This window comes from Archocentrus centrarchus, chromosome 8 (assembly GCF_007364275.1).
Source record: "Archocentrus centrarchus isolate MPI-CPG fArcCen1 chromosome 8, fArcCen1, whole genome shotgun sequence".
Lineage (NCBI taxonomy): Eukaryota > Metazoa > Chordata > Actinopteri > Cichliformes > Cichlidae > Archocentrus > Archocentrus centrarchus.
The window spans coordinates 10,302,118-10,316,954 of NC_044353.1; the positions used below are offsets into that span (position 1 = coordinate 10,302,118).

General features: G+C 40.8%; 3 protein-coding genes across 3 annotated transcripts; 1 reads left to right on the forward strand and 2 right to left on the reverse strand.

The window, feature by feature from the left end:
• Positions 1 to 2,232: 2,232 nt before the first annotated feature.
• Positions 2,233 to 5,372, reverse strand: wbp2nl (WBP2 N-terminal like). Its single transcript, XM_030735785.1, has 8 exons — positions 5,214 to 5,372; positions 4,579 to 4,687; positions 4,288 to 4,426; positions 4,017 to 4,109; positions 3,523 to 3,729; positions 2,895 to 3,005; positions 2,462 to 2,538; positions 2,233 to 2,366 (listed from the first exon to the last, which is right to left on the reverse strand). Exons 1-8 carry the CDS (start codon positions 5,270 to 5,272, stop codon positions 2,310 to 2,312), a joined length of 852 nt encoding a protein of 283 aa, XP_030591645.1. The 5' UTR covers positions 5,273 to 5,372; the 3' UTR covers positions 2,233 to 2,309.
• A 2,494-nt stretch (positions 5,373 to 7,866) lies between these two features.
• On the forward strand, positions 7,867 to 11,583 carry LOC115784290 (zona pellucida sperm-binding protein 4-like). The gene is made up of 12 exons (XM_030735456.1): positions 7,867 to 7,945; positions 8,088 to 8,212; positions 8,462 to 8,582; positions 8,806 to 8,940; positions 9,826 to 9,998; positions 10,173 to 10,252; positions 10,328 to 10,461; positions 10,537 to 10,720; positions 10,816 to 10,960; positions 11,043 to 11,112; positions 11,207 to 11,341; positions 11,432 to 11,583. The coding sequence occupies exons 1-12, from the start codon at positions 7,867 to 7,869 to the stop codon at positions 11,581 to 11,583; spliced, it is 1,533 nt and encodes a 510-aa protein (XP_030591316.1).
• Positions 11,584 to 11,898: 315 nt separating this feature from the next.
• Positions 11,899 to 14,438, reverse strand: rrp7a (ribosomal RNA processing 7 homolog A). The gene is made up of 7 exons (XM_030735786.1): positions 14,281 to 14,438; positions 13,979 to 14,121; positions 13,371 to 13,496; positions 13,160 to 13,283; positions 12,450 to 12,547; positions 12,157 to 12,364; positions 11,899 to 12,073 (listed from the first exon to the last, which is right to left on the reverse strand). Exons 1-7 carry the CDS (start codon positions 14,342 to 14,344, stop codon positions 11,988 to 11,990), a joined length of 849 nt encoding a protein of 282 aa, XP_030591646.1. The 5' UTR covers positions 14,345 to 14,438; the 3' UTR covers positions 11,899 to 11,987.
• Between the last annotated feature and the right edge of the window lie 399 nt (positions 14,439 to 14,837).

Consider the following 14,837-nt stretch of genomic DNA (forward strand, 5'->3'; position numbering starts at 1 on the left):
ATGTATCAATTCTCAGGTTTTACATAAAAAAAAATTATCTGGTCCTTATCATGTCCTAAAATTAGGTAAATAGAGCCTCAGATGACCACCAACACGAGCCATTACATCATGTCATTATTAACAAAAACTAAACCAAAATGCAGAAGCAGTGAGCGAAAAACTAAGTACACCCCATGATTCAGTAGCTTGTGCAGTAATCATTTTCTATATGACTTTATCCGTCTCTCACATTGCTGTGGAGGAATTTTGGCCCACTCTCCTTTACAGTGTTGCTTCAGTTCATTTATGTGCAGGCCTTCACTCATGCACAGCTCTCATAAGGTCCCAGCACAGCATTTCAGTCAAGTTGAGATCTGGACTTTGACTGGGTCATTGCATCACCTTCATTCTTTTATTTTTCAGCCACTCTGTTGTCGATTTGCTGCTGTGTTTGGGATCATTGCCCTGTTGCATGTTCAAGTTTTAGCTGTCAGACAGACGGCCACACAAATGACTCTAGAATATTTTTGGTATACAGAGGAGTTCATGGTCAACTACTGCAGGGTGCTCAGGTCCTGTGGCTGCAAAACAAGCCTAAATCATTGCCTCTCCACCACCGTGCTGACAGTTGGTATCAGGTGTTTGTGCTGATATGCTGTGTTTGTTTTTTAACAAATGTGGTGCTGCGCATTATGGCCAAACAGCTGCACTTTGTTCTGGTCTGTCCACAGGATGTTGTTCCAGAGGTCTTGTGATTTGTTCAAACGCAGTTTTGCAAACTTAAGCTGTGCTGCCGTGTTATTTTTAGGAAGAAGAGACTTTCTCCTGGCAAACAGTAAGAGTATAATTTCTTTTAACCATGACTTTTAAGTATAAAACAGCTGATCTCTGCAGAGATTATGCACCGCACCAGTGATGCGAAAGAAAACTCATAGCAGACAGTAAATTTGAGTGGCTGAACAAATTAAATCACAAGAGAAATGAAACACTAAGCAGAAAATAACAGATCAAAAAAAGGGGGGAAAAAAAAAAAAAAATCAGTGATGGATTAAATTCAGTAAGTGCCGTTTAAATATGCTAATTATATAAACAGCATAAACAATTCATGGTTTAAAATTTGTGAAGACAAAAAAAAAACAAAAACATCTGAAATTTAATAACTGACATTTATTAGATTTTGACAAATTCAGCAAAAAGAATAAGAACTGCAAAAGAGATGTTAATATACAGGTATTTAATGAAATCACCCCTCTAATCACTATAACCATGTGCAAAACAACCTTCAAACAGGTGCTAACTGATGCACATTGAGCAGGATACAATCACCCCCCCCGCCCACTTTAATCAGGAATAAACGGTCTGCATTCAGAAATTTCAACTGCAGCCAAAATACTGGTGGCCTTTAATTAATCAATTTGGCCCTGTAACCTCACACTTGTATAATTACTGAAGGAGAATAGCTCTGGTTTCAGCTTGGCTCTGCATACATGAACACAACAGAAGCTCAGAGTACAGCACAAGGTCATTCAGTTAACCCCGCAGGTCACCTGTAACCTTGTTATGCAAGGCCGAAATATTGCACATACATAAACTTGTTTCATAAGAAATCTTTCTGAACAGCTTTTCAAACATTACACACCTCTTTTTGATAACCCTCTTGCAGAGATATTAAATTATGACGGAGTTTATGGTCATACCATGAATGAGGTTGCTTAGATTCAGAGTACAGGATCACTCTGGTCACCAGTGAAGGGACTGCATCTAGCCGTGCCAGCCATGGTATGAGCACCAGTCAATTAGTGTCTTTGAATATTAATGAACCCAATTCTGGAAACACACAGGGCACTTGGAATGATACAGCAAAAGAACATAACTGCTGTTAGTAGAAGCTGATATTATTAATAGTTACATGAACTGAGATCAGTAAATTGCTACAAAATGTTTTGGTAACAAATCTGTCTGTAAAAATGCAATTCTCAGTATCCCCTTCCAGCTGGGACAGGTAGCGTGTCCCTGCGTAGGTGCTGAAGAATCAGACAGAATAAAAATGAATCCCATCACTAAGAATGTTAGTAATGAATGGGGCTTAGAAAAAATACAGTTACAAGTTGGCCATCATTTTAATGACCTGAAAAAAAAAAAAAAAAAAAAATTCAATCTTTCATTGGTAAAATTTCACTGACATCTTTAAACCCTATATTACTTGCATTATCTTTTCTATAGTCTACCAAAAAAAAAACAAACAAACAAAAAAAAACTTCACTTTAGAATTTATTTAGGATACAGAGGATGCAAGAAAGGAGTGTCACTGAAGTGAAGGTGCCTGAGTCTCAGTTGTTTTTCTTGTCAGGATAATCTGAAGAAGGTGCGTATGGTGGAGGCCGCTCCTGCAGGGCAGCACAGAAGATGTTTTAATATAATTACAGCGCACTTAAAGAAGCAGTCAAGCGCCACTGAGGAAAAGACACACAAAGGACCTTACCATGGGCATGTAGACATTGTGGGGATTGCTGGGATTGTAATATGCGCTGCCTGCTGCTTCAGCCGCCTTCGAGTTACCTGTGCAGAAAGCGCCAAAGACAGAAAGATATTTAGAATAGGAGAATGCTGTGTTCCTCACATGACACACAACTGACAACTTCGGGGATCCTAAAGACAAAAATCTAGCGGCACAAACTGATGAAATCCTCAAGTTGTTAGAAAACAAGAATATGAAAGAGGGAAGACTGTTCCTTGACATTTTTTAACTTTTTTTTATCTGTAGCAAATGAGACATCAGCACCCCCCCCCCCCCTTTTTTTTTTTAATGCCGTGCTTTGAAGTGATTCACGTTGAGGCAGACAGATCCGATCTGACAAGTGCAGTGGCACAGAGAAAAAATAGAGAGTGAGTGAAAAAGAGAGAGAGAAACAGACCTGGAGGTGGTGGTGGTGCTGTCCAGTTCTGGGGGGGTGCAGCCCAGTTTTGTGGCGGCCCAGGGTACGGGGGAGGAGGGGCCATGTAGTCGAAACCAGATGGGTACATTCCTGGAACACAGATGGCCAACAGAAATTTTAAAAAGATGCAGTGTCAAGGTCACAGGGGGTTGCAGCCTGTTTGGACAATTATTTACACAGCAAATCTCCCAAACAAAAAAAAAGGAAAATAACACTGACAGAGAGAGAGAGAGAGAGAGAGAGAGGGGGGGGGGGGTGGGGGGTGGGGGGGGCAGCATTATTTGTGCCTTGAGGGTGCACATTTTTCACTTATGTGCAAAGAGGACTTTTGGCTAAAAATGTGTGCTTGCATACACATGCAGGGAAACACTGCTATAAACTATAAAAGGTCTCTACACTTTTATATATGTTTATATCTATTTTTATTGATTTTCGATGTGGAAGAAAAATAAGAAAGTTAAAGAAATCTACAAAAGAAAATACAAGAGCTGGAGTTACAACTGCTTTAGGAAATTATATTAACTAAAAGAATGACACTTGCTTTGCCACTGGTCTTCAGTGGAATCTGACATTTAAATACTGCTCTACAAACAGCTGGATTCTGTACCTGCAGCAGCTGGCGGATAGGGGTAGGCCATGTTGCCAGCAGCAGCAGGGGGAGGCCCCTGGTAGAAGCCATTTTGCTGCTGCGGTGGTGGTGGTGGGTAAGGATAGCCTTGAGAAGCAGGTGGAGGTGGGCCGTAGCCATTCATCATGCCAGGTGAAGGGTAACCGTAAGCAGCAGCACCATTCTGCGCCGGAGCAGCACGAGAAGCTGGAGCACAAAGAGAATAAAATTTAGCTTCCAAAGTCTATAGATCATACAGAGCTTTAAGGCCACTTTTTAAAGGTTGCTTTTTCTGGACACAAATTGTTAACTGCATGTGCTTCGTTACTAGAAGGCACTTAATCTCCAAAGTAATTTTTTTACTGTAATTATACTGTATTTTTTTTAATGTACACTGCTACTTTGGTAAAGAGTTTAACTATTGTTACGTATCTGTTTTAAGAGGTATTTAATGGTTATACAGCAAAGTTAATTAATGAAAATGGTATACAAACCATTTGTGGCCAGTTTGAAGAGGTGTTGTCCCAACTCTATGGCTCCTCCGCTGGGGAATGACATCTTGAAATGCGCCTGACCCTCCCAGCCACCTGATTAAAGAGTTGACCACATTTAGAATAAATACAGAAAGCTGCCTTTTTAGCAAAGGCAATACGTTAAGTTGTGGCTAATATGGGTTAATATGCAATAATGTTTGCAAAACACTTTCATAGACATACAAGTAACTGATACCATAGTAGGTATGTGTAAAAACAAAAGGCTTCCTACCACCAGGCTCAGCAGACACGGTCCCTTTAATGTAGTTGGCTGCAAAGACTGGCTGCTCAATACTGCAGCCCTTCATCAGGTAATAGGGAAACATGGCTGAACCCAAGCAGTCCTTGGTGTTACCGGACACAAACACCAACTAAGCCAGGGAATAAGAGAAGAGAAAATGAGGTGAATTACAGGAGGGTACATGAGAACATGAACACTGGACTTACTATCTAAGAAAAACAAACAGCAGTAACATGATGTTAAATGTATTCTTTTTCCTTTTCTTGGTAATTTGAGCAGTACCCTGTATGGTGTGAGGTACACCGTGCCCTTCTTGGTCCCCTTCAGCAGATCTGTCTTGCAGGTGACATCACTGAATGACAGCTCCACATTCTTGCACTCCCTTAAAACACTGGATAAAGAAGCGGCAAATGAAAAGTAGGTCACTCATTAAAGTAACTATAATGGCGCTAAAAAAGTATTCTAACATGTAGGAATTGTAACTATTGTATTTCCCAGCCGGTAGAAAAACCCGCTTTGCATCAAGTACCATGAGATGACGTTTGTGTTTTACAAGATGTCAACATCCTGACTTAAAAACCTATCACTACTTCCTGTTTGGATAGTCGTCTAACGTAAGTTAGGCCCACCTTGCCTAAAATTACGCAACGGCTATAATGTCAATACAGTCGAGCATTATTAATGATATTTTATCACCGTTAAAAGAGCGTATAACACACACACAACGCCCTGAAATGCATGGTAAACAATGAAACAGCTAATGCTAACGTTAACTAGGCCAGGTAGCAGGAGGCTAGCGGCTGGACAGCAGTAAGTTGACTACGCACTGGGAAGTAAAAGGTAAACAAGCCAAAAGCAAAAGCGACAGCGAGCTACTTAATTACATTAACCACGCTCACACTGCATAGCGCACTCACCTTTCTCCGTTATTTATCAAAACGTTGCCGTTGTGCGTGTGATTTCGATTCAGAGCCATGTTTAGAAGCCGTCTTGTGCTCTCCTGTTGCCTGTGCTTAACGCTATAGACGGGAATCACCCAGAAACGTCACGACGCTTACGTCACCACGCCGTCTGACAACTCGTGACCTGCAGTGAGACGGTAAACACAGTCCACGGTCACTCACAACAAGAAGCAGCTTCTTAGGTGATGTTATGTAGAATGGCTACTGATTAAAACTGCACTGTTTACTGTAGACAGTTATTCCCCAAGCATTTTCCCTCCATATGTAAAGAACAAGGATGTTTCAGATGGGTGTGACACATTTTCTTGGAAAGAAAGAAAGAAAGAAAGTTAATTTTTGCTAGCTTTTCAGTTTTTTGATTGTTTTTTGCTAACATGTAGTTTTTAAGTGAACTATACTGCTTTTTAGTTCACTTAAAAGGTTTAGTTAATTATAATAACCTTGTAGTAATAGTATAGTAGTATTTTATCTGACTCGTGACAAAATAATAGACTGCTGTATCATACAATTAATAATTAAAATAGAATAGAAAAGCCCTTTATTGTCATTGTACATAGTACAGCAAAACTGTCAAGTCTTTGTGCACTCATCAGCTATTGTTACATAAGTTATATATTCATAAGAAAAAAGAGAAACAAGCCACTTTATGAATAATTTGAAACAATATATGAACATGGGTTGTTTCCAAGATTGTATAAATGGGGTAGCACAGATAGAGCAAGGTGGGGGGGGGGGGGGTATAAATGTCTGATCAGTAATTAATAGTGCAGAAAATTTGTATAGAAAACACTGTGCACAATTTTCAGACTCATGTGCAGCCCTGCACCCTCATATACACTACATTGCCAAGAGTATTCACTGACTCATCCAAATCATTGAATTCAGGTGTTTCAGCATACCAAGACATTTTGGACAATTTCATGCTCCCAACTTTGTGGGAACAGTTTGGGGATGGCCCCTTCCTGTTCCAACACAACTGCACACCAGTGCAAAAAGCAGGTCCATAAAGACATGGCAGAGAGAGTTTGGTGTGGAAGAACTTGACTGGCCTGCACAGAGTCCTGACCTCAACCCTATGGAACACCTTTGGCAGGGATCCTCAACTCCAGGCCTCGAGGGCCGGTGTCCTGCAGGTTTTAGTGTCCCTGATCCAACACACCTGAATCAAATGGCTGAATTACCTCCTCAGTATGCAGTCAAGTTCTCCAGAGTCCTGCTGATGACTTCTATATGTGACTCAGGTGTGTTGAAGCAGAGACACATCTAAAAGCTGCAGGACTCCGGCCCTCGAGGCCTGGAGTTGAGGATCCCTGACCTTTGGGGTGAATTAGAGCAGAGACTGTGAGCCAGGCCTTCTCATCCAACATCAGTGTCTGACCTCACAAATGGAAGAATGGTCAAAAAAGTAAAAGTATCAATCCTGTGTAATAGTACACACGTTTTAATATCAACATATACTTAAAGTTGCTGAACTAAAAGTTCTCATTATGTAGAGTCAAGTAACTAAAGCTTTAAAATAAATGGTGTGAAGTATAAAATATACCTGCATCCAAAATATATTGGAGAACAAGTACAAAACATATAGAAAGTACAGTATAAATACATTAAAACTGTATTTTAATAAAGTAAATTTACTGATTTACAGCATGGGTCCTAACCCTGTACCTTACGAAGATTAAAAATATATACTATTTCTACCCGCATATATGAACTTGTTGGCAATAAGCAAAGTGGAAAAAAAGACAACCATTACTACTGCCGAAATCTGTCCATCATTTTTATGTACTTGCACTTTCTGTATGTTTTCTACGTTTTAATGTTTATTTGATCTAACTAAAATTTAGCTAAATGAAAATGTGCATGAAAGCTGCACTGTAGCTGAAATATGCCTGGATAAAGAGAAGTAACTGACGTTAACGTAACCCTGCGCTGATAATCAGCAAATATAGGTAATGTTGTTTTCATAGCAAACGCAGATGCAACAGAGCAGCAGGATGACAGTAAGAGTAGATGCTGTGACGGCAGTGAATAAAGGTTTAAGACTGCTTATATAATAATTGGGATGGGTACAAGCTTCGCCATAGGGAGAGCGAGAGGGGGTGAGGCCAGCGAGTTATGCAATGCGTTCATTTAATGGTCCCCTTAGGATAGAGCTGGCCATGCATGCGCTCAGCATGATATTTAATATTTAAACATTGACCTTTTTTATTAATTACCAGCTTATGCTGCCTGCTTTGCGGCTCTTGGAGCGCACAGGTGGATAACGCCGAGCAAGTGTGTGGCACTGTTGGCACTCCACTCTCTGGGGTACGTGAATGGGCATAAGCACAGACACGTGGAGGTAACCTCTGAAGTTCTTCAGGCTCGGGATGAGGCCAGCTTCAAACTAATTAACACTAATTAACAGGTGTCACGTGACCATTTCCAGTGTCATAGATAGAGCTGGGCATTTCTGCTCTCATCAAAGTATACAAACTATAGCGAGATGAATTATCATTCTGAAAAGATCTGCGTGATTTCTTTACTTTTCACCGTCATTATTCAGACCTGTAGCTGCGTTTCATCCGATCACAGGGAGAAACCACCAGAGCGGGGGACACACCTCGCCATGCCGCGAGTCACCTGCTCTGTCCGCGGGATGAGAGCTGTGTTTGGTCCTCAAGTGAAAAACAATGTACACGCTAGAGGTGAGATATAGGGCAGTAGGACGTAAGGACAAATATTTATAAGTATTTTTTAATTGATTGCTTGATTCACTTATTTGACCCTCATCTTTTGCACTGATCTCAAGCCTATTGCACGCGCGCGCGCGCGTGTGTGTTTTCTTAGACGTCACAGGGGCTTCAGTTCCAGTGCTTCCATCCGGGAAGTCCTGTGGAGTGCGATTGGGTAGACTGAAGAACCAGAGCCTCTCGTTTTTCAGCAGATATGACAGCTGCTTTGTTCATTTTGAGGTGCAAACGCTGCTGCAGAGTTTACACGAAGGAAATATTGTATATTGCATTGCCAAGTAGGGCCAAAAAAATAGTGCCACTATAATGGTAAATTTTCTAAATCACTGAAAACCATGTGGGTAAGAAAATGTGTCAAACAATGGAGCCAGAAAGCTTGCTGCCCCAAATGCAATCTGCATCTTCTTTTTGCTGCAAAAAAGCAAATTCCCACTTCTTGACATCCACACTGCAATAACCTTTGACCCTCAGGGCAGCAAAGCGGTCATCCCGCTGCAAATCCAGCTGGGAGGAGAGGATCGATGGATCAGGGTAAATATCAGCTGTCCCCTGATAAAGAGAAGAAGTGAGAGGAACCACCCTCGCCCAACACGTGAGTGGAGACAGTTGGTTGAGCTTCACTAACTCTCTGGCCCAGCCCTCCCTTTTCATCAGTCAAAAGTCATATGTGCACAAATTTCCCGTGGAGCCGAGTTTAGAATCATTTCTTGACAAAAAAAATGATGCCATGTCTTAATATTATAATTTCCAGTACTGGGTGGGCTTCTGCACAATTCAGTGTGAAAGTTAAGGCACTAAAATGGGACTTTCTCCAGCATTCCCTGGGAATTGTGACGTTGAAAGAGCTCTCCGAGTGGACTGCGGCCACCAAAGCATCGACAGTGATGCCTGCTACAAACTTGGATGCTGCTATGATGCTCATGATTCAACCTGCTACTACACACTCAATGGTAAGATTTTTGGCTAGATCTCTCTCCAGCCTTTCCTCCAAACAAGTGGGGATGTTTCCAGGAATTTGTTTTTTTTTTTTTGTTTTTTTTTTAATGGGGTGACCAATAAACAGTCAGGAGGGAAATACCAAACAACTTAAAGTCTGTTGGAAGGTCAGTGAGTTAAAGTGGGGGAAATAATTATTTGACGGAGAGAGACAGAATATCAACCAAAAATCCAGAAAAAAACACGTTATAAATTGATTTGTATGTCACTGAGTGAAATAAGTATTTGATCCCCAAGCAAAACATGACTTATTACTTGGTGGAGAAAACTGTGTTGGCAAGCACAGCAGTAAGATATTTCTTGTAGGTTTGCACACATCTCAGGAGGAATCTTGGCCCACTCCTCTTACAGAAACTCTCTAAATCCTTTAGGTTTCTTGGCTGCCATTTGGTAGCTTGAAGCTTCAGGTCCCTCCACAGATTTTCTATAGGATTGAGGTCTGGAGACTGGCTAGGTCACTTCATGACCTTAATGTGCTTTTTCTTTAGCTGCTCCTTTGTTGCCTTGGCTGTATGTTTTAGGTCATTATCATGCTGGAAGACCCAGCCATGACTCATCTTCAGTGTTCTGGCTGAGCGAAGGAGGTTCAAAAAAAATTACAAATTAAACTGGGAATCAAGTTTTTATTTTCTTTATTTATATATATATATATATATATATATATATATATATATATATATATATATATATATATATATATATATATATATATATATACACATACACACAGATGAAGACAAAACATTTTTTGACACTCCAGGCTTCACTTTTAGTCACCCTGCAAACAAGCGCATTGGTTGACTTGCATATTTAACATTATCCTGTTTCACTCCATCCAGCCTGCTCCCTGGATGGACACTTTGTGTTCTCAGTGAAATCTACAGACAGTGACCCACCTATTGATCCCAGCAGCCTCATTGTAAAGGATCAGCCTCACTGTTACCCTGTAGTCACAACTCCCGATACCGCTGTCTTCAAGATAGGAGTCTCAGACTGCGGTGCAAAGATGAAGGTAAGTAATGATGTTTAAATTTAAATACAGGTATCGCTCTAATATCATTTTTGCACAATCACATAAACTCAATCAGAGCATTGAAAGAAAGCGGTTATTTAAATGTTCCTGTGGTCCACCATGAATGTTCACATCAGTATTGCTTTCTTTTTTTATCTGCTTTTAATCTTTTAGGTGACTGGAGATATGGTGATTTATGAGCTGGAAGTGGTGGAGCTGCATGATAGAAGTGATGCCAAACAGTTCCCATTTAGGTATGTTTTTGTTTGTTTGTTTGTTTCCTCTAAAAGTGTATAATACTTGTGGTGATGAATGCATTGGGTTTTCAGTCTTCAGGTCCAGTGTGAATATGATACATCTGATCTGAAGCATGCAGCAGAAATGCGGTCCTTGTATGCGGTGACCAATCCACCACCTGTGGTTGCGCTGGGGTCCATCAGAGTGCAGATGAGAATAGCCACAGGTACTAAAATGGAATGCAGTGACGCTTTGTATGCAAATCATGTTTCATTTTTAATGTATTTATTTTCTGCTTTAGATGCATCTTTTACATCCTTTATTCCTGAAGACCAGCTTCCACTGATCTTGCCCCTTCGTGAAGCAGTGAATGTGGAGATTTCCATTGTGCAGCCGTCCCCAGATCCTACACTTACCCTGCGAGTGCGAGACTGCTTTGCCTATCCTGGCTCTAGATACTCTGTGTGGACACTCCTCTATGATGGGTAAGTTGTTAAAGTGGCATTCCAATTTTATCCCAAATTAATATATATAAATATATAAGTACATGAACAGCACAATTTTCCCTGCATCTGGACAGATGTCCAAACCCTCAGGATAATATGAGAAGCTCTGTCCCAGTGGACAAACAGGGAAAGACCACATCTCACTCACAAGTCAGGAGGTTTGATGTAAAGACCTTTGCCTTCTTGGACCCCAGTACAGGCCATCCAAGTGCAGAGGAAGTATGTTCATCATATTGTCATATTTCAGGAACACTGGAGAGTGTATTTCCACAGTCCTGGCTATGTTTAATCTCTCATTCAGATATACTTTTATTGTTGGGTGGAAATCTGCATGAATGACATTGATTGTGCACAGCGCTGTACCTTCATTTGTGAGTATACAACTATGCGTCACAGCATGCGTACAGTACACTCCATGAGTTGCTTATTTTTGGTGTTTTGAATCTGTCCCCTCTTCTTGCACAGCACCTGAGGGGGAGAGACAGAGAAGAGAGGCCGCACCTCAGCCCCACCAGCTTCAGCTGGTCTCTTTAGGGCCTTTGCAGCTTGTCCAGAATAACACTGAACCAGAGGAGGATCCCTGTGTGAAACATAAAAAAAGTAAATCCAACAAGGCACCAAACTAGAATCATTCCCTAAAGGAGCATGAATGACAGTGTTTAAATAAAATGTCCCCTCTGTCTTCCTCAGTGTTTCAGGTGACAGTACATATTCTCTCTGGTGTTTGTGTTGCCCTGCTGCTGGTCCTGCTGTGGACTGTGTGTTCAAGCATCAGAAGGTGTCAGAACAGAGGTGTGCAGCGAGCATGTGATCAACAAGTTGACAGTGAAGAATCTCAATAAATGTCTTCAACTTCTCCAATGTGCGTTTGATTTTTGAGAAAAGGAGTGGACTGAAAATCAGCGGGGACAGATTTTTCTGGAGTGATGAGTCCAAATTTGATATTTTTGGTTCAGATTGTTGGTATGCACAGAGGAGGTCAGGAGAGAGGTACAACAGTGAGTGTCTACACCCATCTGTTTATAAAAAAAAAAAAAAAAATGGATGCATGGATGGATCCAAATCTGATAGCACTTTTCGATCATAATAATAATAATAATAATAAACCCAAACACACTGCCGATCAAAGCAAATTTAATAACTCAAAATAAGTCAGAATAGTAGTTTATTAACACAGATTACTCAGGTTTATGATGCAATTGATATACACAAAAGCAGTGACATTAGCACAGAAAAATGGGCCGACTCAGTAAGGTCTGAACTTCCTCTGCGCCCTCAGCAGAGCTATCCTCTGTTTATCCTCCTCAAACTTTTTCCTTAGTTCAGCAATATCTGGAAAAAAAAAGAGGATAAAGTGTATTTAAATTATGTCACAAGCTCACATATAAGTAATGACAACTAAATCAGTGACTTACGTTCTTTCTGTGTGTTTCTGTGCTGCCAGGTGTAGAAGTTCATGAGCTCCTTCCTCTTCTTCTTTCTCATCTCCTTCTGTAGGGTCCTCTGATTGGCTGCTTCACTGTGAGGACGGGCCTTGGCGCCCTTGTGCCCTCTTGTGACTTTCACCCAGCCGTCTTCATCTTCTTGCTGCTGTTCAGCCTCCTTCCTCTGTCGCTCCACTTCCTGCGCACAAGAGATCAAACCCGAGTTGAAGTCACGTGGACCGGCTGCGTCAGCAAAGCTGAAGGAACAGTGGCAGAACTCTCACCTCTTCTTTACACTCGTCGTAGTCTTTCATAAAAGAGTCGACTACTTCTTGCAGTTTGTCCGGTTGAATAAACGTGTCTGTGTACTGCTGAATCCACTCTGCCATAAGAAAATATTACTGTCATGGAGCTTGTTTGTTACAGATGAGTAACATCTTTGTTTTGTGTGTGTGCATTTTCCAGATGTTTTGCATAATTTCTCATAATTTGATCAGTTTATGTCTCATTTTACATCCATTCATAGTCACTCAGTGTTTCCTTTGGGGTTGTTTTTGGTGCCTTTACTGCTGTTTTTTTCAACCCTGATGTCATTCACATTTAATTTTGGTCATTTGTGTCACATTCTGCTATTGCCGACTCTCTTTGCAGCTATTCTGTGTCTCTTTCAGGCAATTTCATTATATTTAGTATCTTACTATAATTCATTTGCAACTATTTGTAGCCCTCCTGTATCTGAGTAGTTGTTTTGAATCTATGTCTACTCATTTTCTCTCACGCTGATTCTTTTGTCGCATTAATGCATCTCTGTGTCTCTTTTGCAGACAATTTTGCTTATTTTGTCATATTTTACATTTCTTTGTCTGCATTAATGTGTTTGAGGCAGCTTTATGTCTGATTTGGTTTTATTTAGGCCTTATACAACATAAAAATTAATCTTTATATAAATATTAATAATGCTATAATGTGTCATTTTTAGCAACAGCCTACTTACTCTGGATTCCTGTTTTGACTGGACGCTGCTCTGTGCAGACCACCAAAGGCACATCATGTGGGTGTGATTTAACAACCGGTATACTGGAGGAGTTTTGAAATACAACATAGCCAACTTTGAAACCCTGGAACAGACAGAGACACATAATGTGAAACATGTCCCAAAATATGCTATAAAAAAAGGAAATAACTGCACAGCAACATAGATCAACCTGTTTTTCAGCTGGTTTGAAGAACCTGGACAGTTTGGGTCCAGACTCCTGAAAGGAGCCCGGGTGGTCTCTCAGCTCCACTGACTCAACGCTGCCAAACTGCGAGAATAAATCTTTGACAACACCCTGTAACACACACACACACACACACACACACACACACACACACATACACACAGAAGAACAGTTACGGTTTACCTGACAAACAAATCCCACACCTAAAATGGCCTAAAATCTATGGGACATATGTCAAACATATCTCTCATGAATTATATCAAGTAATTTTGAGGGAGAAACACCACTCCCGTCACAAGGTAGAAGCTGCAATCACTTCTTTGCAATAACATCACAGCTCTATAAAGATATTTTAAGTGGCCACAAAGAACTGTATTGTAATGTAGATACAATAACGCAGAATCATAAAGATACTTGCAAAACAGGGTTTTTTTGGTTTGTTTGTTTTGTTTATATATATATAAGTCCTTCATAAATCCTGTAACCACAGTCTACCAGTGTAAGCAAATATATTATCCATAAAAAAACACAAACATCGCAAATCCTTTTTGGCACAACACCGATCAGGCACACACCCAGCGAACCAACGCTACCTCTGTGCAGTATGGAGGGACGCTGAGCACGAACAAAGTCCGGTCCAGCGGCCTGCGTGAGCTCCGCTCCGCTCGCACCCTGTGCTCCTTCACATACAGCGAGTGCCGGGCGACACTGCCCGAGCTGAACTGTAAAGACAACACTGCGAGAAGAGACGGTGAAACACAACAATACATCAGCACCTGATGTCACCCTGCTCTGTACGTACAACAGACTACACACAGCAGCCGCGTCACATAACGAAAAGACTTGTGTACGAAGACAAAACGGTACAGAAAAGCAGAAAAATAACCAGCGATACCCGTAAATCCTCCAGGAATAACACGAGCCTGGCTCTTGGCGTGTTTCTTCTTGGACGGCGCCATTTTGGTCTGACCTTTCAAACCGGAAGTACAACTGAATTTCCGTACAGTGTGGTACACCCCTCCCCAAAATCTGCCAGCATGACTGACTGGGCTTAAATTGAGAGAAATAAATGTGTAAAATTACAGAAAACCCTTCTGGTAGCTCATTGCCCATACTGTCCTATTAGAAAATATAAAACAGACAGGTTTCATTAATTCACAGAACATAACTGTGGGCCCACTGTTTAAAAAAACAAATTTCTATTGTAGGTACAGTTGTGAAAAACAAGGATTTTTCTGTCATTTAATTGTTTATCTATTACTTATTTACTGTGGTGTAGTAGGAGTGGCCATGGGGAAATTGTATCTATAGGAAAAACTGTAAAAATTTATTTAAAAATCTATGCCCTCTTTAAAATGTTCCATAGCTATTCAGTGGACTGGATTGGAATCTTTGTCAGGCCAGGCTTTATTTTTGACACCCCTGTTCTAAACCTAAACATTTATTTTTCAG

Excerpts from the sequence above, each read along its gene's own strand:
- rrp7a (XM_030735786.1), bottom strand. The coding sequence starts at position 14,344 with ATGGCGCCGTCCAAGAAGAAACACGCCAAGAGCCAGGCTCGTGTTATT. Across the intron at positions 13,284-13,370 it reads TCAAACCAGCTGAAAAACAG|GGTTTCAAAGTTGGCTATGT; the intron begins GTTGATCTATGT and ends TGTCTGTTCCAG. Across the intron at positions 12,074-12,156 it reads CAGAAACACACAGAAAGAAC|ATATTGCTGAACTAAGGAAA; the intron begins GTAAGTCACTGA and ends TTTTTTTTCCAG.
- wbp2nl (XM_030735785.1), bottom strand. The coding sequence starts at position 5,272 with ATGGCTCTGAATCGAAATCACACGCACAACGGCAACGTTTTGATAAAT. Across the intron at positions 4,427-4,578 it reads TGTACCTCACACCATACAGG|TTGGTGTTTGTGTCCGGTAA; the intron begins GTACTGCTCAAA and ends TCCCTGGCTTAG. Across the intron at positions 2,539-2,894 it reads AGCACCACCACCACCTCCAG|GTAACTCGAAGGCGGCTGAA; the intron begins GTCTGTTTCTCT and ends CTTTCTGCACAG.
- LOC115784290 (XM_030735456.1), top strand. The coding sequence starts at position 7,867 with ATGCCGCGAGTCACCTGCTCTGTCCGCGGGATGAGAGCTGTGTTTGGT. Across the intron at positions 8,941-9,825 it reads CTGCTACTACACACTCAATG|CCTGCTCCCTGGATGGACAC; the intron begins GTAAGATTTTTG and ends CACTCCATCCAG. Across the intron at positions 10,961-11,042 it reads GCCATCCAAGTGCAGAGGAA|ATATACTTTTATTGTTGGGT; the intron begins GTATGTTCATCA and ends TCTCTCATTCAG.